Source organism: Chiloscyllium plagiosum, chromosome 6, assembly GCF_004010195.1.
Source record: "Chiloscyllium plagiosum isolate BGI_BamShark_2017 chromosome 6, ASM401019v2, whole genome shotgun sequence".
Lineage (NCBI taxonomy): Eukaryota > Metazoa > Chordata > Chondrichthyes > Orectolobiformes > Hemiscylliidae > Chiloscyllium > Chiloscyllium plagiosum.
In genome coordinates, this window is record NC_057715.1 from 64,466,340 (window position 1) to 64,486,902 (window position 20,563).

Sequence of the window (20,563 nt, forward strand, 5' to 3'; positions counted from 1 at the left end):
GCAACCCTGTGCTGTCATGCTGCTTGTATGAAATTCAGCCCGAGTTCAACAACATTTCTTGGGTAAACGTTGGGAAGACTGAAGCTGTTATCTTCAGCCCATGCTGCACATTTTGTAACTTTGCCACAGATTCAATCTCCTTTCATTCAAATGTTAGAACACAGAAAGAAGTCACCCATATGAGTCAGCTGATTAAACTAGCTGTCCATTCCAATCCCAGTCATAAGCACATGGTCCACAGTCTTGCAGATTACAGCACTTCAGATGGACTCCCAGGTTCCTCTTAAATGAGTTGAAGGTTTCTCTATCAATCACCAGATTCGGTCGTGAATTTCAGACATCCACTAATGGATGAAAAGACTTTTCCCCATGGCCCCTCTAATTCTCCTATCAATCATCTTAAATCTGTGGCCCTTGGTATAGGAAACAATTCTTCTCTGTTCACTCAGTCTAAGCACTTCATTATGTTATACAGCCCAATTAAATCACCCCTTAGCTTCCTCTGTTCTAAGGACAATGACCCTACCCTGTTGAATCTTTCCACGTACATGCAATTTTCAATCTTTAGCAACTTTCTAGCAAATCTCCTTTGTATTCTCTCTACGGTAATCATGTCCTTCCTGTAACATGATAGCAGAACTATACCCTAAAACTCTAGGTGTAGCCTAATCAGTGTCTTAGGTTGCTGGCTTCTTTCATAAAATAACATGTTTCTGCCTAAGTCAATCCATTGTTGAAATGTTTATGCCTGTGAAAAAGCTAAACTCAATTATTTTAATACTTGCTTTATTTAGCTGTCAACCTCCACATTAACTTTCAGCTTGTCCAAATCTCTGCTGACAAATCCTGTCCTTCCTATTCCTCAACCTGTGTTCAGGCCTACATTAGCTGTCATTGCCCATTTGCAAAAATATTAATTTTTCTTCACAATTTAATTTTATTTTTGACCTTGTCCATTTCTATCTAAATGACCACCCTGAACCACAATCCTTCTTCCAGCTCCTATAAGTTCAGTTCTTCTGGATATTATTAATCAACCTGTTCAATGCATTATTACATATTTCTGAAGTAGGTGAGGCTTGAATCTGGATTTCATGGCTGAGAGATTGGGACATTATCATTGCAACATAAAAACCCTATAATTCTGGCCTTACACATTTGCACATTGACAAAACAATGCAAACACTAAATCCTTGTCTAATGCCATCCACACTCCCTCTCCACCTTTTCAAACAAGCTTTTAGTTACTACTCTGTCAGAGTGCTTGTTTTTGAGATCAAACTCCTAGAAATGAGCTAGCACATTTTCCTATGTTAAAGAAATTATATAAATATGTACCTCCTTATTAATCTCAGTTAACTGGGAGGTTCGGAAAACCACTGCTTCCTCCCTTGCAATATTAATCATCAGTCAAGTAGAACTTGTATTTCAAAAGAAACGAATTCATAAAATATATCTACTAGCAATTTGTATCATGGTGGACTACAAAAAGACACCATTCAGCCTATTGTGCTAGTGTATTATTTGAAAGAGGAATACAATTAGTGACATTAAGTGTGCACTTTATATAAAGCAATTTTTGTTTCACATATAAGGTGAACTAGCAATACAAATTGAAATGGCGCTGGATTAATTGTAGGGAGGCAGAGTCAAAGATAGCACAGGACTCCACTTGGCTCATCAAATCCATGCTAGCTTTCCATGGAACAATCAGTCCCATCCATCCATTCCATCCCCAAAGCCCTATTATTATCTCTGCTGAGACAGCAAACTGAAATCTGACTTGAGAGATCATGTTTATAAAAATTTAATAATGTACTCTTTTACTGAAACACAAACATATAATGTTGGAGATCCGACTTTAAATAAAAGAATGTTATTACACAAAAGAAATGAAGATAACATAGAATAAATCAAGTTATTTACACATAACACATTTTGTAAGATTTTGAAACAGTAAAAATGCAATATTTCCATCTATCCCAGCAGCATCCCTTTATAGTACTCAAACACCAGAGAAACTTTCCCTCTTTATCACATCTATTGGTTTGACTGGTGTTGTTTCATTTCCCAGACTTGAGAGTTAGCTAGCCCCTTCCTGAAGTATTCACACAACTGAACTTAGTGCTGAGTAAGGGTCACCAGACCTGAAACATTAACTTTGATTTTGCTTCATAGATGTTGCCAGACCTGCTGAGTTTTTCCAGCAACTCCTGTTTTTGTTTACGAGCTTAGACTATGTCAGCTTTGAATAATCCCATTCAGAATTCTAACTGAACACTTCTGTTATGGAAATTTCAAAGTAAAATCTTTACACTGAGGTAAACTATTTATCTTAGAGGGTGGTAAGGAGATTGAAATCCCCCAGAGTACATTCTATATCCACCACCAAAAGTAACTAGCTAGCAGTAATACTGATTGATCTGGTCAAGCCCTAAAGGATATCACTGTTAGAGTGAGTCCGCAGAAGCTGGTGAGGGAACCAAGAGGGAAAAACAGACTTGACCTTATCAATTTTCCAGGTCATAGATAAATTGTCCATGACAGTATTGCTAAGAGTGATTACACTGACCTTGTGGCGACAAAGCCCTCCTTTCACATTGAGACTGCCTTACATCATGTTACGTGGCATTGTCACAGTGCTAATTAGGATAGACTTCAAATAGATCTAGCAACTTATGATTTGGCAACCATGAGGTGCCGTGGATCATCAGTACAGTACAATTTACAACTTCATGACATAGAATATCCCTCACCCAAAGATTACCATCAAGCCAGTGAATAAACCCTAGTTCAGTGAAGAGTGCAGGAGGGCATGACAAGAGAACCAGGCATGCTTAAAAATGAGTTGTCAATCCAGTGAAGCTACAAAACAGGACTACGTCCCTTGGAAACATATAAACAAAAGGTAAACAGGGCTACATGACATCCCAACCAACAGATCACACCTAAACAATCCTACTACACCTAGTTGCAAATGGTGGATCAGTTAAACAACTCACAGTGGGGTAGAGGAGGAGGAGAAGGTTCCTCATATGTATTCACATCCTCATCGAGTGCCCAGGTAATCTGTACAAACGTTTGAAGCTTTTTCAATGACCTTCAGGCAGAAGTGCTGAGGGAATGATGCACCTTGGCATTTTCCAGAGGTCGCCAGCATCAATCTTCAGCAAATTTGATTCACTCCATATAATATCAAGAAATGGCTGGAGGCAGTACACTCTGCAAAGATTTTGGGCCCTTACAACATTCTGGCAATAATATTGAAAACATATCCTTCAGAATTTGCCACATCCCTCACACAACTGTTTCAGTATAGCTACAACTCTGGCATCTACTAGATGATTTAGGAAATTGACCAGGTGTGTCCTGTACATAAACAGCTGAACAAATCTAACTTAGCCAATTACCAACGTATCAGTCTACTCTCAATCTTCAGTAAGGTGATGAAAGGTATAATCAACAATCTTATCAAGCAACACCTGCCGAGGAATGACCTGCTCTCTGATGTCCAGTTCCATCAGGGCCACTCAGCTCCCGGTCCAGTGGTGAGGTGAGTGTAAGATGATATAACAAGGTTATTTTGCCCTTGTTTTTTTCCCCCAAGACGGGTCGGAAGGCAGAGGTGCCAATATGTCTGAACTAACTTCTTTAATAATGGCTGGCAGATACTGCCTAAGTCAACAATCAGAGGAAGCCTTTACGATTGTTTTTAAAAACAGTTGTGCAATGTTCTCCCAGTTCAGGTGGGTTTTTTTTCTAATTTGGTTTAGTTGAAGCTGCTGGTTAAAGAAAGCTGCTTGGGAGAAAGGTTTCCTGATTCAACAGAGGTTTTCTGGCTGACTCTCTCTGACATCTCTTCTGTAAAAACCGGTGTTTGATTTTACCTTTTTTGCCAAGGGGTGTTGCAGGAAATTGGAACAGCGTCATTAAGTTGTGATAGAGTCACTTGGGTTTTCAGATAGAATAACTTAACCTATGTTCTGTTCTCATTTGATTGTGATTCATTCGGCAGTCTGTAAATAAATTACTTTATTTAAAACTGAGTGATTCGACCAGCTGCATCACTCCTGTAATATCCACCTTACACTTGCTTAAAACAACTAGAAAAATTAAGGTTTGGGCGATCTACTTGAAACGTTTAAGGGGGTCTGGCCTGGTCCATAACAAGAGTTACTGCACTTGATATCAAGGCCTTGTTTGACTGATTATTGCATTAAGAGGAGAAAGTGAGGACTGCAGATGCTGGAGATCAGAGTCGAAGAGTGTGGCACTGGAAAAGCACAGCCGGTCAGGCAGCATCCAAGGAGCAGGAGAATCGACCCTTCAGGCATCAGCCCTTCATCAACTCTAATGAAGGGTTTATGCCTGAAATGTACATTTGCTTGGATGCTGCCTGACCATCTGTTCTTTTCCAGTGCCACACACTTCGACTATTGCATCAAGGAGCTCTGGCAAAGCTGAAGTCAATGGGAATTGGGGAAAACTCTCTGCTGGTTGTAGCAGGACTATTTAGGTGTGATCTGTTGGTTGGGATATCACGTAGCCCTGTTTATCTTTTATTGTTTACATGTTTCCAAGGGATGTAGTCCTATTTTGTAGCTTCACAGGATTGACAGCTCATTTTTAAGCATGCCTGGTTGGAGTCAAACTTAGGACAAAGTAAGGTGGTTGTAGTTGTCGAAGGTCAGTCATCTCAGTTTCAGGACATAGTTGCATGAGTTCCTCAGGGTAGTGTCCTTGGCCCAGCCATCTTAAATTATTTCATCAAGAACCTCCCTTCCAACATAAGGTCAAAATGAGGATGTTTGCTGCAATTGCACACAGTCTTCAGCATCATTCACGACTCCTCAGATACTAATACAGTCTATGTCAAATGCAGCAACACCTGGCCAATATCCAGACATGGTCTGAAAAGTGGTAACTACCATTCACACCACCCAATAACCATAGAGTCTTAGAAATGTACCGTACAGAAACAGACCCTTTGGTCCAACGGGTCCATGCCAGATATCCTAAATTAATCTAATCCCAATCTTCAACAAGAGAGAATTTAACCATAGTCCTTTGACATTCAATGGCCCCACCATCACGGAATCCTCCATTACAAAGATCCTGGGGTTTATCATTGATCAGAAATAGGTAATAAACAGAGGTTTACAAATGGAGTTAATAGTGACAAACCTCAACTGTCTTTTTTTGATGCATGGGATCACATCATCCAAATCATAGTGAATGACTGGATTTTAAGACCAAGAAAGGGGCTACCAACAGGAATGTGACTGTCAACGCAGATGACCAGGGTGTCGGGGGTGGGGGGTGTATTACTCAGACTGAAGTGACAGGCTGAACAGATTGCTGGACATCAAGCACAGATCCAGTCCTTGCTGTCCTATCGCCATGATAAACTTCACTCAAAGGATACTCCAAAAAGGTGCTGATATTGAAACAAGGCTAAACACTTCAAACAAGAATACCCTAAATAATTAGTGTCACCACTGCCATCAGGCACAAAGAGCCCATCCAGTGCAATAGCCTTCCCTTCTCACCAAATATTAAACTGGTTGAGCCTTCCACTGAGCATCAGAGAGGGTAAAGGGAGGGAAAAGGTTCCTTCAAGAAGAAACTCTATCTTACAGAGTGAAATTGACTCACTCTACAGTGAGTATACAATTGGCAAAATAGCAGAATTCTGTCTAATTGCCACAGGAATGGAGGAGCCAACTCGTTACTCACCAATATTTCTGAGAGCATCATGTTGAGGAATCTAAGCTGATCTACATCTCTTTCCTCATCGAGATATCCAGTCATCTTTGGAAAGAATGTATGGTGACCAATGTCAGCACCACATTACAAAGGTCAGCATTTGGGAAACACAAATCTTTGACTTGTTCTGTGCATCCTAAAACGTATCAGCCTATATGGAACCCCCAAACTGTTCAACTAGCAGGGACCTGGACTGTTCTTTTACCTGCATACACCATTGTTCTTGAAGGCTCATACCAAATGTCTCCAACAGATTGACATCAGGCCTTGCTAAAGCACCATGACACACATATAGCAGAACTCCCACTGAGCTCCCCTTTTCATTGTGGGAGAAATGGGTGGGGTATTCATGCAGATTTTCAAGTTAAGCATTAAAGATATGACCTCCAATCCAGAATGCCATTGTTGTCCTTAAAAAACAAATGTCATGGACTGATCACTGACTGGAAGAAGTGTTTATATTCTCATTTCATAGACAGACATTGGCAAGTTAGAGGAGACCGAGAGGAGGCAGTTTGTTTCTACTCACACCAAGTATAGTACAACGTTTAATACGGGTGATGACAAAATTGGGATTTGTGACCTAGTAAACCACAGGATTGAGACTAAAGATGATCATCCAGTAAAGATCCTTGATCCCACCATCAACGAGAAACAGACCTGGTTTATGCTTGTAATAGCACCCCACTGACAGTCCTTCGTCTCATTGTAGGAATATACATTGTTGTCCATTTATGGATGAAATGGACTGTCAATTGCTTTTCACCTAAGCCAAAGAGAAATCTGGTTAATCGACCCTTGACTACCTCATATCTCCATGCCTTAACTTCCATGCTGAAATCCAGTATCTTTCAGATTCTGCTCCTCCGGATGACGACTCGCCAGAAGAGGCACTTGACTGATTGAGTACAAATCGACTAAATTGACTAATTATACATGTATAAGCTATGTAGTTGTTATGAAATGACAAAAGGAGGACATGAGAAAGTTTATAGCCTTAAAACTTGTCCTTAAACATTTAGGCTTAAATGTAATTTTGAATTATAGAACACATTTGTTGCACACTAGAAAATAGGCAGGGAGGGTAAGGCAGTTAAGAACATTTGCCTTAACATAGTGAATTTGTATAAGCAGAACACAGAGTGATAACATTCATGGCTGTTCCTTTGTGAAATTAATAAGTGTTTAATTCTGACCTCGAAATTAAAATCAGTATCAATTAACTTCTCTCCCAAATTATTGTCCCTCATTGTTATCTGTCTAGTTCAGAACAGGCAGAGCTTCTGTAAACTTTTGTATAAAGAAAGTCTGTTTGTGACAGTACAGCTTTTGTAAAACATTTTGTATAAAGGAAGCCTGTTTGCGATAGTTCAGCAGAGTAGCCTCCAGGGCTCTTGAAGGAAGAGCAATATCCTATTCTCCTGAGTTGTTAGAATCCAGTTAGCCTGGCTTATAGGTGTCAGTGTTATGTTGTAACAGATGCTATTAGTAAATAAAGGGGATGACTAAAATTAAACTAATCTGTCTAAAAGAGGTTTCTTTATTCCAGACTACCAAAAGTACGATCTCCGGGCCAAACCAAGAGAGGTTTACAGGTTGAATTCACAAGGGATTCCCTGGGCCGTCTCAATTCTGTACTTTCTCATATCACACTCATCCAGAGGCTATTCCTCACAATATTTCTTCTTGGGTCAAGATCACAACCTTCCCAAAGATCCTCTCCTTGCATTTAACGTACCTTCTGATGGAAATGGCCGGATCAGATAGTGAATGGCAAGCATCACAAAAAATTAAGACAAGCATTCAAGAGAACTGAAAGAGAACTCCTGAAAAGAAAAACATTGTATGGTTGCAAGGCTGGCAGGACTGATCTTCTAAATGGCACAAAGATATTCCAAATATCAGGGGTCAGAATATGATACAGGATCTGTGGGACCATGAGTCTCAGTCATCAAGCATCTGAACAAAGCTGTCCACAGCTACTTTGTTGAACTAGTAGCTGGGGGACAACTTTAGAAAACAGTTGAAGGGGTGTTCAGGCCAGAAGTCCGATATGAAAGCAAATAGCTCATTGTGGTATTGCAGAATCTGAGGTTTCAGTGCATAATGGCTCAGGTGAAGTGTAACCTGTTAGTGATGCAGAATCCTGGAGTAACTTCTGTTGTGAATCCAGTTTAAAACAGGGTATTTGGAATCTGGTAGGAGGCAGCAATTGAAGCAATAAGCATGGTTGATCAAAAGACTCCTGGAGACCTTACTGACCTAGCCCCTGACAGGTGACCGCCACAGATCCCTTGGAAGGTACCAGTTAAGAGGCTGAGAATGTCTTTTCAAACAAATGCTGGATACCAATCCAACCCTTCCCATTTACCCAGATCGGTAATGCAAGAACAGAATGCTGTCACAAACATGGATGAGAATATTCTCGTCATGATAGTATAATTAGATTAGATTAGATTACTTACAGTGTGGAAACAGGTCCTTTGGGCCAACAAGTCCACATCGACCCTCCAAAGAGCAACCCACCCAGACCCATTCCCTTACATTTACCCCTTCACCTAACACTATGGGCAATTTAGCATGGCCAATTCACCTAACCTGCACATTTTTGGACTGTGGGAGGAAATCTGAGCATCTGGAGGAAACCCACGCAGACACGGGGAGAATGTGCAAACTCCACATAGACAGTTTCCAGAGGCGGGAATTGAACCCGGGTCTCTGGCACTGTGAGGCAACAGTGCTAACCACTGTGCCGCCCATAATTGAATTTTATAATCTTAAAAGTGTTCGTGGTAGCAGTAACAGCAAATTTCAAGAAGGGAAGTGTGTAATATAATCTCCAGCAACAGAGGCAGAGGGTGCTGAATAGGGGAGCTCAAGCAGTTGTGCCGGGACCTCCAGAAGCAGGTGACAACGGTGTCGAAGGGCAACTAGAGGAGCTGAACAGACCATCTCTGGAAATATGGGTAACATTGAGAAAAGGTCACCTCATAGGACGAAGGAACAGACATCAAAAAAGTCTTCAACTCAATGTAAACACAGGCTTCATTCAAATAGATACTTCCTTGTTTAACCATAATTTCCCTTCATGTTTGTGATAACTGGATGCTATTGGAATAAAGAATCCTTGCTTTGTGATCTTTAAGCAGTCTCTGTATTCAACTGTCATGTTATATTCAGCTGATTTTCAATGGTAGTTGGTTGAAGAGAGATTTGAAAGATGCCATTACCAGGATATTTCTTGTCAATTTTAAAATGTACTATTGCTACTACTGTCTTCTTAGCTGTAAACTCAAATTTCTCTCCAGGAATTAAGACAATGGCCTCTGGCTCCAGCTGGCATGTTTGCAGCCTGGAGTTTTATAACAGCAGGATTTTAAGCTGAATCCCTATCTGTTTGCTTCACAATTACCTGGATATTAAATTGCATCGTTCACTGCAAAGCGAGGAAGTAGTCATCGATCACCTACCTAGCAATACTCTCTCAATCAATACACAGAGAAACTATCCCATTAATTTTTTTGCGTTTTCACTGTTATCTATTTTGTCAATTAATCTCTCCACCCTTTGTCCCTATTTCAGATCTTCCCACTTTTCATTCCATTTCTAACCTTTCCCAAACTGATTAAAAAATTAACACTATGAAGCACTGCAATTCTAATGAAGAATAACCAACCTGAAATATTAACTCTTTCCTTCTCCAAAGACATTACCTGACCTGTTCAGCATATTTTCTTTTTGTGTGAGGTGAAAACCGATCATTTATCTCATTTCTTGTGTACGTTAGTTTTTTGCATTTATCCAGATATCAGTAAACTACACAATGGAATTCATTATATGTAGAATGTTTCTGAGACAGGATAAGGGACTTATGTAACTTCTTCCCAATGCTGGAATCAGAATTGCTTGACAACATCTAAATATAAACATCTGAAAGCATTTGAATATATCTGACAGACCACTTCAGTCATCAATGGGCACCTTTTTAATTTAGTCAGCTGGCTGTCTTAAATCTATTCCCATACGTATTCAAGCATCTATAACAAAGCTACTGAGAAGTCCACAGTCAAGGTTTAAGCTTACAGCCCCATTTCCTCAAATCCAGAATTTTCGATGCAATTCAGCAGAACAACGGCTTTTTCTGTCTAGTGTGCATTTGAAAGAGTGTAGTGTGCTTTTGCTGAAGTTAACTGGCATTAATTCTTCAACCTGAAGAAGGGCTTATGCCTGAAACGTCGATTCTCCTGTTCCTTGGATGCTGCCTGACTTGCTGCGCTTTTCCAGCAACACATTTTCAGCTTAATTCTTCAACCTATCAACATAGCGTTGCCAAGCTTCTCACTGTGTGACCAATAAAGGTTACCCTTCCAATCTGAACATTATCTTGTAGTGTTCATTACTTGGAACTAAGTAGGAAGCCCAGTTCTCAGGCCAAGCCTGCTCTCAAAGTTCACTCTCAGTCAGACTAGCTACAAAATCACCACTGTTTTTGGCCTACCTAGATGAGGTATCAAATTACTGAGCTCACAAAATCAGCAGAGTTGAATCCATACCTCAGTGTTCAAACTAATATCATGAAAGATGATGACACTGATCTGGCAACTGAAACAAATGAAGCTCAATGTTATTTATGTGTAAATTGAACAGTCACTTTTGACGAGTGGAAATGTGTAATGAAACAGGAAAGAACCCAGAAGTTACTGTTGTGTTGTGCTGGTCCTCTGAATCCTCTTAGAGGTCTTCTTGCTGTCAGGCTCCCCACTAAAACATTCTTGATGGTATTAAGCTTCTGTTCCTTTGAACAAGCACTTGTATCATTCTCTGCACAGAAGTGGCCAATTTAGCTGCACTGTTCCACAATATGCTGTTCTTTACTCATGCAGTGTTGGTTGGAAATTCTATCAGACAACTGCTTTCATCTCCATATTTGTGAGCATGATTATCATTAGTAAGGTATGATTCTATGAACCTTCCTTCTCTCAAGTCACAACACTCAAAATGGTGTGGTTTTCAAGAGTTTCTTTTCAATTGACAAATCAATAACACCTAGTTCATAGTTTGGCCACTTCTGGAGAAAACACCTAACACTTTTAGTGTATCCAACCTATTCACACAACTTTCTAGCTTTTGGCAATTTTAAACCAGCTCCTGTTTCCTATTCCACCACGTAGTAAAACTGACCTTTCTTGAGACGGATTTAAGAGTCATAGAGATCTACAGCACAGAAACAGACCCTTCGGTCCAACTCGTCCATGCTGACCAGATATCCCAACCCAATCTAGTCCCACCTGCCAGCACCTGGCCCATATCCCTCCAAACCCTTCCTATTCATATAGCCATCCAGATGCCTTTTAAATGTTGAATTGTGCTAGCCTCCACCACTTCCTCTGGCAGCTAATTCCATACACGTCAGTGTAAAACTTGCGCCACAGATCTCACTCTAAATCTATGCCCTCCAGTTCTGGATTCCCCCACATCTAATCCATGCCCCTCATGATTTTATAAACCTCTATAAGGTCACCCCTCAGCCTCCAACGCTCCAGAGAAAACAGCCTATTCAACCTCTCCCTATAGTTCAAATCCTCCAACCCTGGCAACATCCTTGTAAATCATTTCTGAACCCTTTCAAGTTTCACAACATCCTTCTGATAGGAAGGAGACCAGAACTGCACACAATATTCCAACAGTGGCATAACAAATGTCCTGTACAGCCACAACGTGACCTCCCAACCCCTGGACTCAATACTCTGACCAATAAAGGAAAGCATACCAAACACCTTCTTCACTATCCTAGCTACATGCGACTCCACTTTCAAGGAGCTATGAACCTGAACTCTGAGATCTCTTTGTTCAGCAACACTCCCCAGGACCTTACCATTAAGTGCTAAGATTTGCTTTCCAAAAATGGAGCACCTCACATTTATCTAAATTAAACTCCATCTGCCATTTCTAAGCCCATTGGCCCATCTGATCAAGATCCCGTTGTAATCTGAGGTAAACTTCTTCGCTATCCGCTACACCTCCAATTTTGGTGTCATCAGCAAACTTACTAACTATACCTCTTATGCTCACATTCAAATCATTTATATAAATGATCAAAAGTAGTGGACCCAGCACCGATACTTGTGGCACTCTAGGCCTCCAGTCTGAAAAGCAACCCTCCACCACCACCCTCTGGCTTCTACCATTGAGTCAGTTTTGTATCCAAATGGCAAGTTCTCCTTGTATTCCATGAGATCTAACCTTGCTCCCATGGGGAAACTTGTCAAACACATTACTGAAGTCCATATAGATCACATCTACCACTCTGCCCTCATCAATCCTCTTTGTTACTTCTTCAAAAAACTCAATCAAGTTTGTGAGACATGATTTTCCACACAAAGCCATGTTGACTATCCCTAATCAGTCCTTGCCTTGCATTTGCTTCTTTTCCTCACAAGAATTCAGTGTATTTTTATTTCTGGCTTTATTTACTTTACCTCTATGTCTACATCCATATGCTAATCACCTTTACCTTCCAGCTTCTCTGCTTGTTGCTCCTCTTTGTATCTGGCCTTTAGACATCCATCTCATCATCTTCCTTACTGCAATAGCACCCTGTTCCTTCCATTCATTTGTGTCAACAGATCTATGAGGTTGAAAGTTAAGCATCCTCAGATTTACTGCCAGTTCACCCAAATTACGCATTTCAAACCTCATGGGCAGCCATGTTGCATTGTCAGTCATGCACTTTAACTGGATGTAAGTTTGCTCACTAAGCTGGAAGGTTTGTTTTCAGATGTTTCATCATCGTACTTGGTAATATCATCAGTGAGCTTCCGGTGAACCTTCCAGCTCAGCGAGCAAACTTACATCCAGAACCTCAACCTGAGCTACAAATCTTCTCAAAACTCACTAATGCACTTCAACAGTTTTGCAAAATTTGCTGTCTAACAGCTAAACAAAAACAAGTTGCTCAGTTAGCATTTACCTCTGTCACTATATTTCCCATGAAAACTGACAGCAAACAAACTTCTGTCCTTGGGAAGGTTGGCTCCGCTTTCATAGGGTTTCAGTGTGGTCATGCAGGTGTAAATGGGTTGTCACAGAGTATCCAGAGAATACAGGAACAGAAAAGGTAGGACAAAGCAGATTTTCAATTGTGGTTACCAAGTGACCCTTCAGTTTGCAGGTTAATAGGAATCTGACAAATGAATTGTAGCACAATAAACATAGTTATGTGCTTACCAATACTGATTCCTGTCTAATAGCCATGTGGCTCATTATTCCTTGTTGACTGAGGGACTGATGATAAACTGGTTGAATGAGTGACACCCATACTCAACATTGCAACTTCATCACAACTCAACATTGCGAGGCTCAGAAAATGCCAGCATCAAATTGCCATGTCTGTAGCTGATTTGCTACTTATACTCCTACCACAGCAGTTTTTTTGTTTGAGTAATAATCAGTGGTAAATTACATAGGAAGAAATAGTTATTAATGCAAGGTTACCCATTCAAGTTAGATGTATTTCAGGAGGTTCCTTCACACAAATTGGTTTCTCCAAATTCCCTGCCACAGCCAAACAACCATTCAGCAATCACCCCATTCCACAAATGTGATACTTTTTACAATGAAGTATTCAATGATAAAAACATATTTAACGCCACTTTGTTTGTTCTTTTGGGTTTCTCTTAAAAAAGTTTCCCACAGAAGATGAATAACCATGTGCATAAAAGGAGGTCCATTTCTAAATCACATTTAACTGACTTGCTGTAGTTTTGTTTCGTAGAGTTTTGATCAGGGCAATGCTATTACTGTGCAGTATGTCGACTTTCAGAAGGCATTTAATATAGTGATACACAATAAATTTGTGAGCAAAGAGAGAGCTCATGGAATGAGAGAAACAACAGCAAATTGTCTGAGACAAGAAACAAAGATCCTGTATGTTTTTCAGACATGTGGAAGATTTGCAATAAAGTCCCAGAGGGTGAGTGCTGGGACTCCTGCTTTTCCTGATAAATACTGACCAAATCTTGGTGTACAGGGCACAAATTCAAAATCTGCAGATGGTATAAAAACTTGGAGGCATTGTGCATTAAGAGGATACTGTATAACTTTAAAATGACAGATAAGTTGAGGGAGTGGGCAGATAAGTGACAGATGAAGTTCAGTGTACAGAAATGTCAGGTGATACATCTTGGTAAATACAATACAAAGGTTAAATCTCTAAAAGGGGTATAAGTGGCTGAGGATCTGGTTGTATGTGTGCAGGAACTTAAAGGTATAAGGTAGGTTGAGAGCAGTTTAATAAAACATACACTATCCTAAGTTTTACTATAGGGCACAGAGTACATGACTGCAATATGATTCCATTATTCAAGAGGGAGGTAAGGATAAACTAGGAAACTACAGGCTAGTGAGTCTAACATCACATAATTAATCCCTACTTGGAGACATGGATTAATCAAGGATCGTCAACATAACTTTAACAGGGGACAATTATACCTAACAAATTTGATTGACATTTGAGATGGTGACTAGGTCAAGCATCTGTCAGAGTAATGGTTGAAGGGTCATTTTAAGACTGCAAACCTGTGTCGAGAGATGTTAACACACGGTTTCGTGCCAGATCCCTTCGTGTTTCTAGGGTATGCTTCTAGTTCATGAAGATGACACAAATTGGTGGTGTGGCAATTAGTGAGGAGGGATCTTTGACTAAAGACAACAGAAATCCAGTCAGATAAGCTGAATAGTGGCAAATAGAATTTAATTCCGAAAAGTGAGAGGTGATGCATTTTGGGAGAAGTAACAAGGCAAGAGAATGCCTTTTGAATGTTAAGATGCTAGCAAGTACTCAGGATCATAAGGACATTGGTGTGGATGTCCACAGATTCTTGAAAGCAGCGTAATAGACAATAGGTGCAGGAGTAGGCCATTCTGCCCTTCGAGCCTGCACCACCATTCAACATGATCATGGCTGATCATCCTTAATCAGTATCCTGTTTCTGCCTTATCTCCATAACCCTTGATTCCACTATCCTTGAGAACTCTATCCAACTCTTTCTTAATTGAATCCAGAGACTGGGCCCCCACTGCCTCTTGGGCAGAGCATTCCACACAGCCACCACTCTCTGGATGAAGTTTCTCCTCATCTCTGTTCTAAATGGTCTACCCCATATTTTTAAGCTGTGTCCTCTGGTTCGGCACTCACCCATCAGCGGAAACATGTTTCCTGCCTCCAGAGTGTCCAATCTTGTAATAATCTTATATGTCTCAATCAGATCCCCTCTCGGTCTTCTAAACTCAAGGGTATACAAGCCCAGTCGCTCCTGTCTTTCAGCGTAAGGTAGTCCCGCCATTCCAGGAATTGACCTCGTGAGCCTATGCTGCACTCCCTCAATACCCAGAATGTCTTTCCTCAAATTTGGAGGCCAGAACTGCACACAATACTCCAGGTGTGGTCTCACCAGGGCCCTGTACAGCTGCAGAAGAACCTCTTTGCTTCTATACTCAATCCCTCTTGTTATGAAGGCCAGCATGCCTTCTTCATTACCTGCTGTACCTGCATGCTTACCTTCATTGACTGGTGTACAAGAATACCCAGATCTCTTTGTACTGCCCCTTTACCTAAATTGATTCCATTTAGATAGTAATCTGCTTTCCTCTTCTTGCCACCAAAGTGGATAACCATACATTTATCCACAGTAAACTGCATCTGACCACTCATCTAACCTGTCCAGGTCACCCTGTAATCTCCTAATATCCTCCTCACATTTCACCCTGCCACCCAGCTTAGTATCATCAGCAAATTTGCTAATGTTATTACTAATACCATCTTCTATATCATTAATATATATTGTAAAAAGCTGCGGTCCCAGCACTGATCCCTGCGGTACCCCACTGGTCACTGCCTGCCATTCCGAAATGGAGCCGTTTATCACGACTCTTTGTTTCCTGTCAGCCAACCAACTTTCAATCCAAGTTAGTACTTTGCCCCCAATACCATGCACCCTAATTTTGCTCACTAACCTCCTATGTGGGACTTTATCAAAACCTTTGTGCAAGTCCAGGTACACTACATCTCCTGGATCTCCCTCATCCATCTTCAGAGTTACATCCTCAAAAAATTCCAGAAGATTAGTCAAGCATGATTTCCCCTTCATAAATCCACGCTGACTCTGACCTATCCTGTTACTACTATCCAGATGTGTCGTAATTTCATCCTTTATAATAGACTCCAGCATCTTTCCCACCACTGAAGTCAGACTAACTGGTCTACAATTTCCTGCTTTCTCTCTCCCACCTTTCTTAAAAAGTGGTACAACATTAGCCACCCTTCAATCCGCAGGAACTGATCCCGAATCTATCGAACTCTGGAAAGTAATCACCAACGCATTCACGATTTCTCGAGCCACCTTCTTCAGTACCCTGGGATGTAGACCGTCAGGCCCCAGGGACTTATCAACCTTCAGACCTAACAGTCTCTCCAACACCAATTCCTGGCAAATATAAATTCCCTTCAGTTCAGGTCCTTCAGCCACTGTTACCTCAGGGAGATTGCTTGTGTCTTCCCCAGTGAACACAGATCTGAAGTACCAATTCAATTCTTCTGCCATTTCTTTGTTCCCCATAATATATTCCCCTGTTTTTGTCTTCAAGGGTCCAATTTTAGTCTTAACCATTTTTTTGCCTTTAACTTACCTAAAAAAGCTTTTACTATCCTCCTTTATATTTTTGGCCAGTTTACCTTTGTACCTCATTTTTTCTCTGCATATTTCCTTCTTAGTAATGCTCTGTTGTTCTTTAAAAGCTTCCCAGTCCTCAGTTTTCCCACTTATCTTTGTTGTGTTATATCTTTTCTCTTTTAACTTTATATGTTTTTAACTTCCCTCGGAGAAAGAGAGGACTGCAGATGCTGGAGATCAGAGCTTAAAAACGTGTTGCTGGAAAAGCGCAGCAAGTCAGGCAGCATCAAAGGAACAGGAGAATCGACGTTTCGGGCATAAGCCCTTCTTCAGGGCTTATGCCTGAAACGTTGATTCTCCTGTTCCTTTGATGCTGCCTGACCTGCTGCGCTTTTCCAGCAACACATTTTTAAGCTCTTAGCTTCCTTCGTCAGCCACGGCAACCCATGTCTCCTCCTAGGATCTTTCTTCCTTTCTGGAATGAACTGATCCTGCATCTTCTGCATTATACACAGAAATATCTGCCATTGTAATAGGTAGAGGTGGTGGTTAAAAATACATATGGGATATTTACCCTTAAAAGTCAAGGCAGTGAATACAAGAGCAAGGAGGTTGTTATGATGGAGCTGCATAGGAAGTTAGTTAAAGCACAGTTCTGTTCACCACACTATAGACAGGGTGCGATTCCTCTAGAGCAGGTGCAGAGGGAGTTCTCCAGGATATTACTTGGAATGACAGTTTCAGAAATGAAAAAAGTGACTAGATAGGCAAGCCTTGGTTTCCTCAGAACATAGAAGGTCTGGGGCTATTGTGTGTGTGAATCCTGATGAAGGTGCACAAAGTTATAAGGCATATAAATAGGGTTGAAAGGGAGAAATAATTCCATTTAGTAAAGGGGTCACTCAGCTTTTAAAAGGATGCTTAGAGGGAATTTGAAGATTTGTTTTTAGATCACCCAGAGGGTTGAGAGTTCTGAAACTCACTACTTAAAAATGTGGTGGAAGCAGGAACCATGAGCAATAGAAATGCCATTACATAAAAGATTAGAGATCAAGTGTTGGCAAAATGGGATGATAATAGGTATAAGCTTGATGACCAGCATGAAGACATCAGGCTGAAGAATCTTTTTGTGTGTTTAAAACTTGATGACTAGTTCTGTCTCAGCTAAAGTATTGTTTCCATTCTTGATGCCAAACTTCAGGAACGATGTGAGGCATTGGAACAGAAGAGGTTTACAAGATTGGTTTCATGAATAAGGAATTTCAGATTGTAGATGTTGGAGTTAGAGGGAATGCTGAAAAGAGATCCAAGTATTCAAAATCACGAAGGAGTCTGTACTGAGCAAACAGGAAGACATTGTCAACCCCTTCATGGGTGAGAAGGCACAGATTGAAAGCAAAACGTATTCAAGGAAAAATATTTTCAGGCAAAACGAGGATCTGGAATGCACTGCTTCAAATGTATAGAGGGTGTAGGTTCAACCAAGGCATTCAAAATGGACTGAATGGTTATTTGAATAGGAACAATATACATTCTCATTGCTCATTCTGCGAGCCAGTGCGCAGACAATGGACCGAATGGCCTCTTTCCTTATTTACAATTCTACAATCTTTTAAAACCAGAGTTCACAAGTTTTGAATTTTAAGTAGCAATGGCACACCACACCTTCCAGATTGACAAGTTCTTGGCTGTGCGTTTGCATAATCCATTCCTCTCCATAATAGTCACTGTCCTCCCAGAGGGGCAGATAGTATTTGGCATGGCAGTATGAAGGGCGCGGGACGGGCAGAAAGGCAACACATGCTGGTGGTGGAATGGCTCCCCTCAACACTTCGGCTCTGTCTATCACCCTCAGCCCGTCCGACAGCATGGACCAGCGGTTCAACCTGAGCTGGCGACCCGAACATAACCGATTTGTTTCCACTAAACGGTTTAGCTGCGGAGACAGCGAATATTTCAGTGGACCCCCGTCCTCGTCTCCTTGGCCATACAGGGTCACGTCATATCGATTAGCGCCGGGACGATCCGGGAGGTATCGTTCCACTGCCAGCACCCAGAACACGGCTGCTCCACCAACCCAGATGGCCGAAGAGCCAAGCTCCAGCTCCGCCATGAGCTGCAACAATCACTTTGCCTCAATCCCCCGAAGCTGTCGCGCGCCTCAGCAACCGTTAAAGACGAAATCTCACGCGCCACTACTCCTTCCCGGGCTTCTTTGTCATTGTACAGCCCTTCGCGCGTCCTGATTGGTTCGCCCACCCGTGCTCTGATTGACTATTTGTTTGGAGCTCCGATTGGCTCTTGGGAGATTTCAGAAACACGCTCAGTTTGAACCTCGAGGTCTTAGGCGCAACGGATGGCCTTCCACTTCAGAGAAAGTCAATGGGTGAACAAGAAACCACCTTCTACCATTGAACTTACTCAGAAAATAAAAACTTTGGTGCCGTGATTTAAATGTGAAAGATTCAATCGTGCTGGATTTAGAACATTTTGGAGGTCATGCGATATATCTTTGTGGCAGTGTGGCATCACAAATGCCAGTCTTCAGCCAATTTGACTCAGTTCTGTGATATCAAGAAATGATTGTAGGAACTAGATGCTACAAATGTTTTGAACCTTGACAACATTCCAGCAATAGTATTGAAGATCTGTGCTCAAGGACATGCTGAGAACCTAGCCAAACTGTTCTACTACAGCTGCAATACTAGCACTTACCTAACAATGTGGAAAGTTGCCCAGGTATGCCCTGTACATAATAAACATGACAAATCCAACTCAATCAGTCTATTCTTAATAATAAGTATAGAAATGCAAAGTGCCGTTAACAGTATCTTCAATTAGCACTTGTTTAGCAATAATCTGCTCACTGATTCTCAGTTTGAGTTCTGGCATTGACACTCAGGACCTGACCCTTGGTCCAAACATGGACAAAAGAACTGATTTTCAGAGGTGAGGTGAAAGTGACTGCCCTCAATATCAAGGCCTCACGCAAGCAAGAGTGGCATTGAGGAGTTCCATTAAAACTTCTAAATGGAGGAAAAATTCAGAAATCTGAAATGCAGAGGGACTTGGGAGTCCCAGTCCAAGTTTCTTTTAAGATAAACTTGCAGATTGAGTTGGTAGTTAGGAAGGCAAATACAATGTTGTCATTTATCTCGAGAAGACTAGAATATAAAAGCAAGGATGTATTTATGAGACTTTATAAAGCTCTGCTCAGACCACATTTAGAGTATTGTGAGCAATTTTGGGCCCCTTACCTCAGGAAAACCCTGGCGTGGGTGCAGAGGAGGTTCATGAGAATGATCCCAGGAATGAAAGGCCTAAAATATGAGGAACATTTGAGGACTCTGGGACTATACTCAATGGAGGATGAGGGGAGATCTGATTGAAACTTTCAGAGTACTGAATAGCCTAGACAGAATGGATGTTGGGAAGATGTTTCCATTGGCAGGAGAGACAAGGTCCTTAGGGCACAGCCTTAGAGTAAAGGGAAGACCTTTTACAATAGTGATAAAAAGAGTGGTGAATCTGTGGAATGCATTGCCACAGAAGGCTGTGGAGGCCAGGTCATTGAGTATATTTAAAATGGAGATCAAAGGTTATGGGGAAATAGCCAGAAAATGGGGTTGAAAAACCAATCAGCCATGATTGAATGGCGGAGCAGGCTGAATGGACCAAAAGACATAATTTCTGCTCCTATGCCTTGTGGTCTTATGGTCCTGAGACATTGGAAAGCGGAGAAATACTTTCTGCTGGTTGGAGCCATACCTGGTACAAAAGAAGATGGTTGTGGTTGTTGGAGGTCAATTATTTCAGCTCTCAGACATCAGAGTAGTTCCATGCAGCAAGACCTGGACAATATCTAAGTTTGGGCTGACTAGTGGCAAGTGACATTCACACTGCACAGGTGCAATGACCATCTCCAATGAAAGAATCTAACCATTTGCCCTGTGACGTTCACTGGCATCATCACCATCACTAATTCCCCACGCTTGACCTGAAATTGAACTGGACATATGAATTGTGTAAACAGATCAGGGGCTAGAAATCTGCAGCAAGTAACTCACCTCTTTGCTCCCTAAAGCCTGTCTACTATCTATGAAGGACAAGTCAGAAGTCTTATAGAA

The 20,563-nt window shown here is 41.3% G+C and overlaps 1 protein-coding gene across 1 annotated transcript in view; it reads right to left on the reverse strand.

Moving 5' to 3' along the window:
• Positions 1-18,632, reverse strand: part of LOC122551055 (RPA-related protein RADX-like) — an 88,982-nt gene extending 70,350 nt beyond the window's left edge. Inside the window, exon 1 of the mRNA XM_043692698.1 lies at positions 18,102-18,632. Coding sequence (XP_043548633.1) covers positions 18,102-18,549 — 448 coding nt within the window. The 5' untranslated portion in view covers positions 18,550-18,632. The remainder of the gene's footprint in view (positions 1-18,101) is intronic.
• Between the last annotated feature and the right edge of the window lie 1,931 nt (positions 18,633-20,563).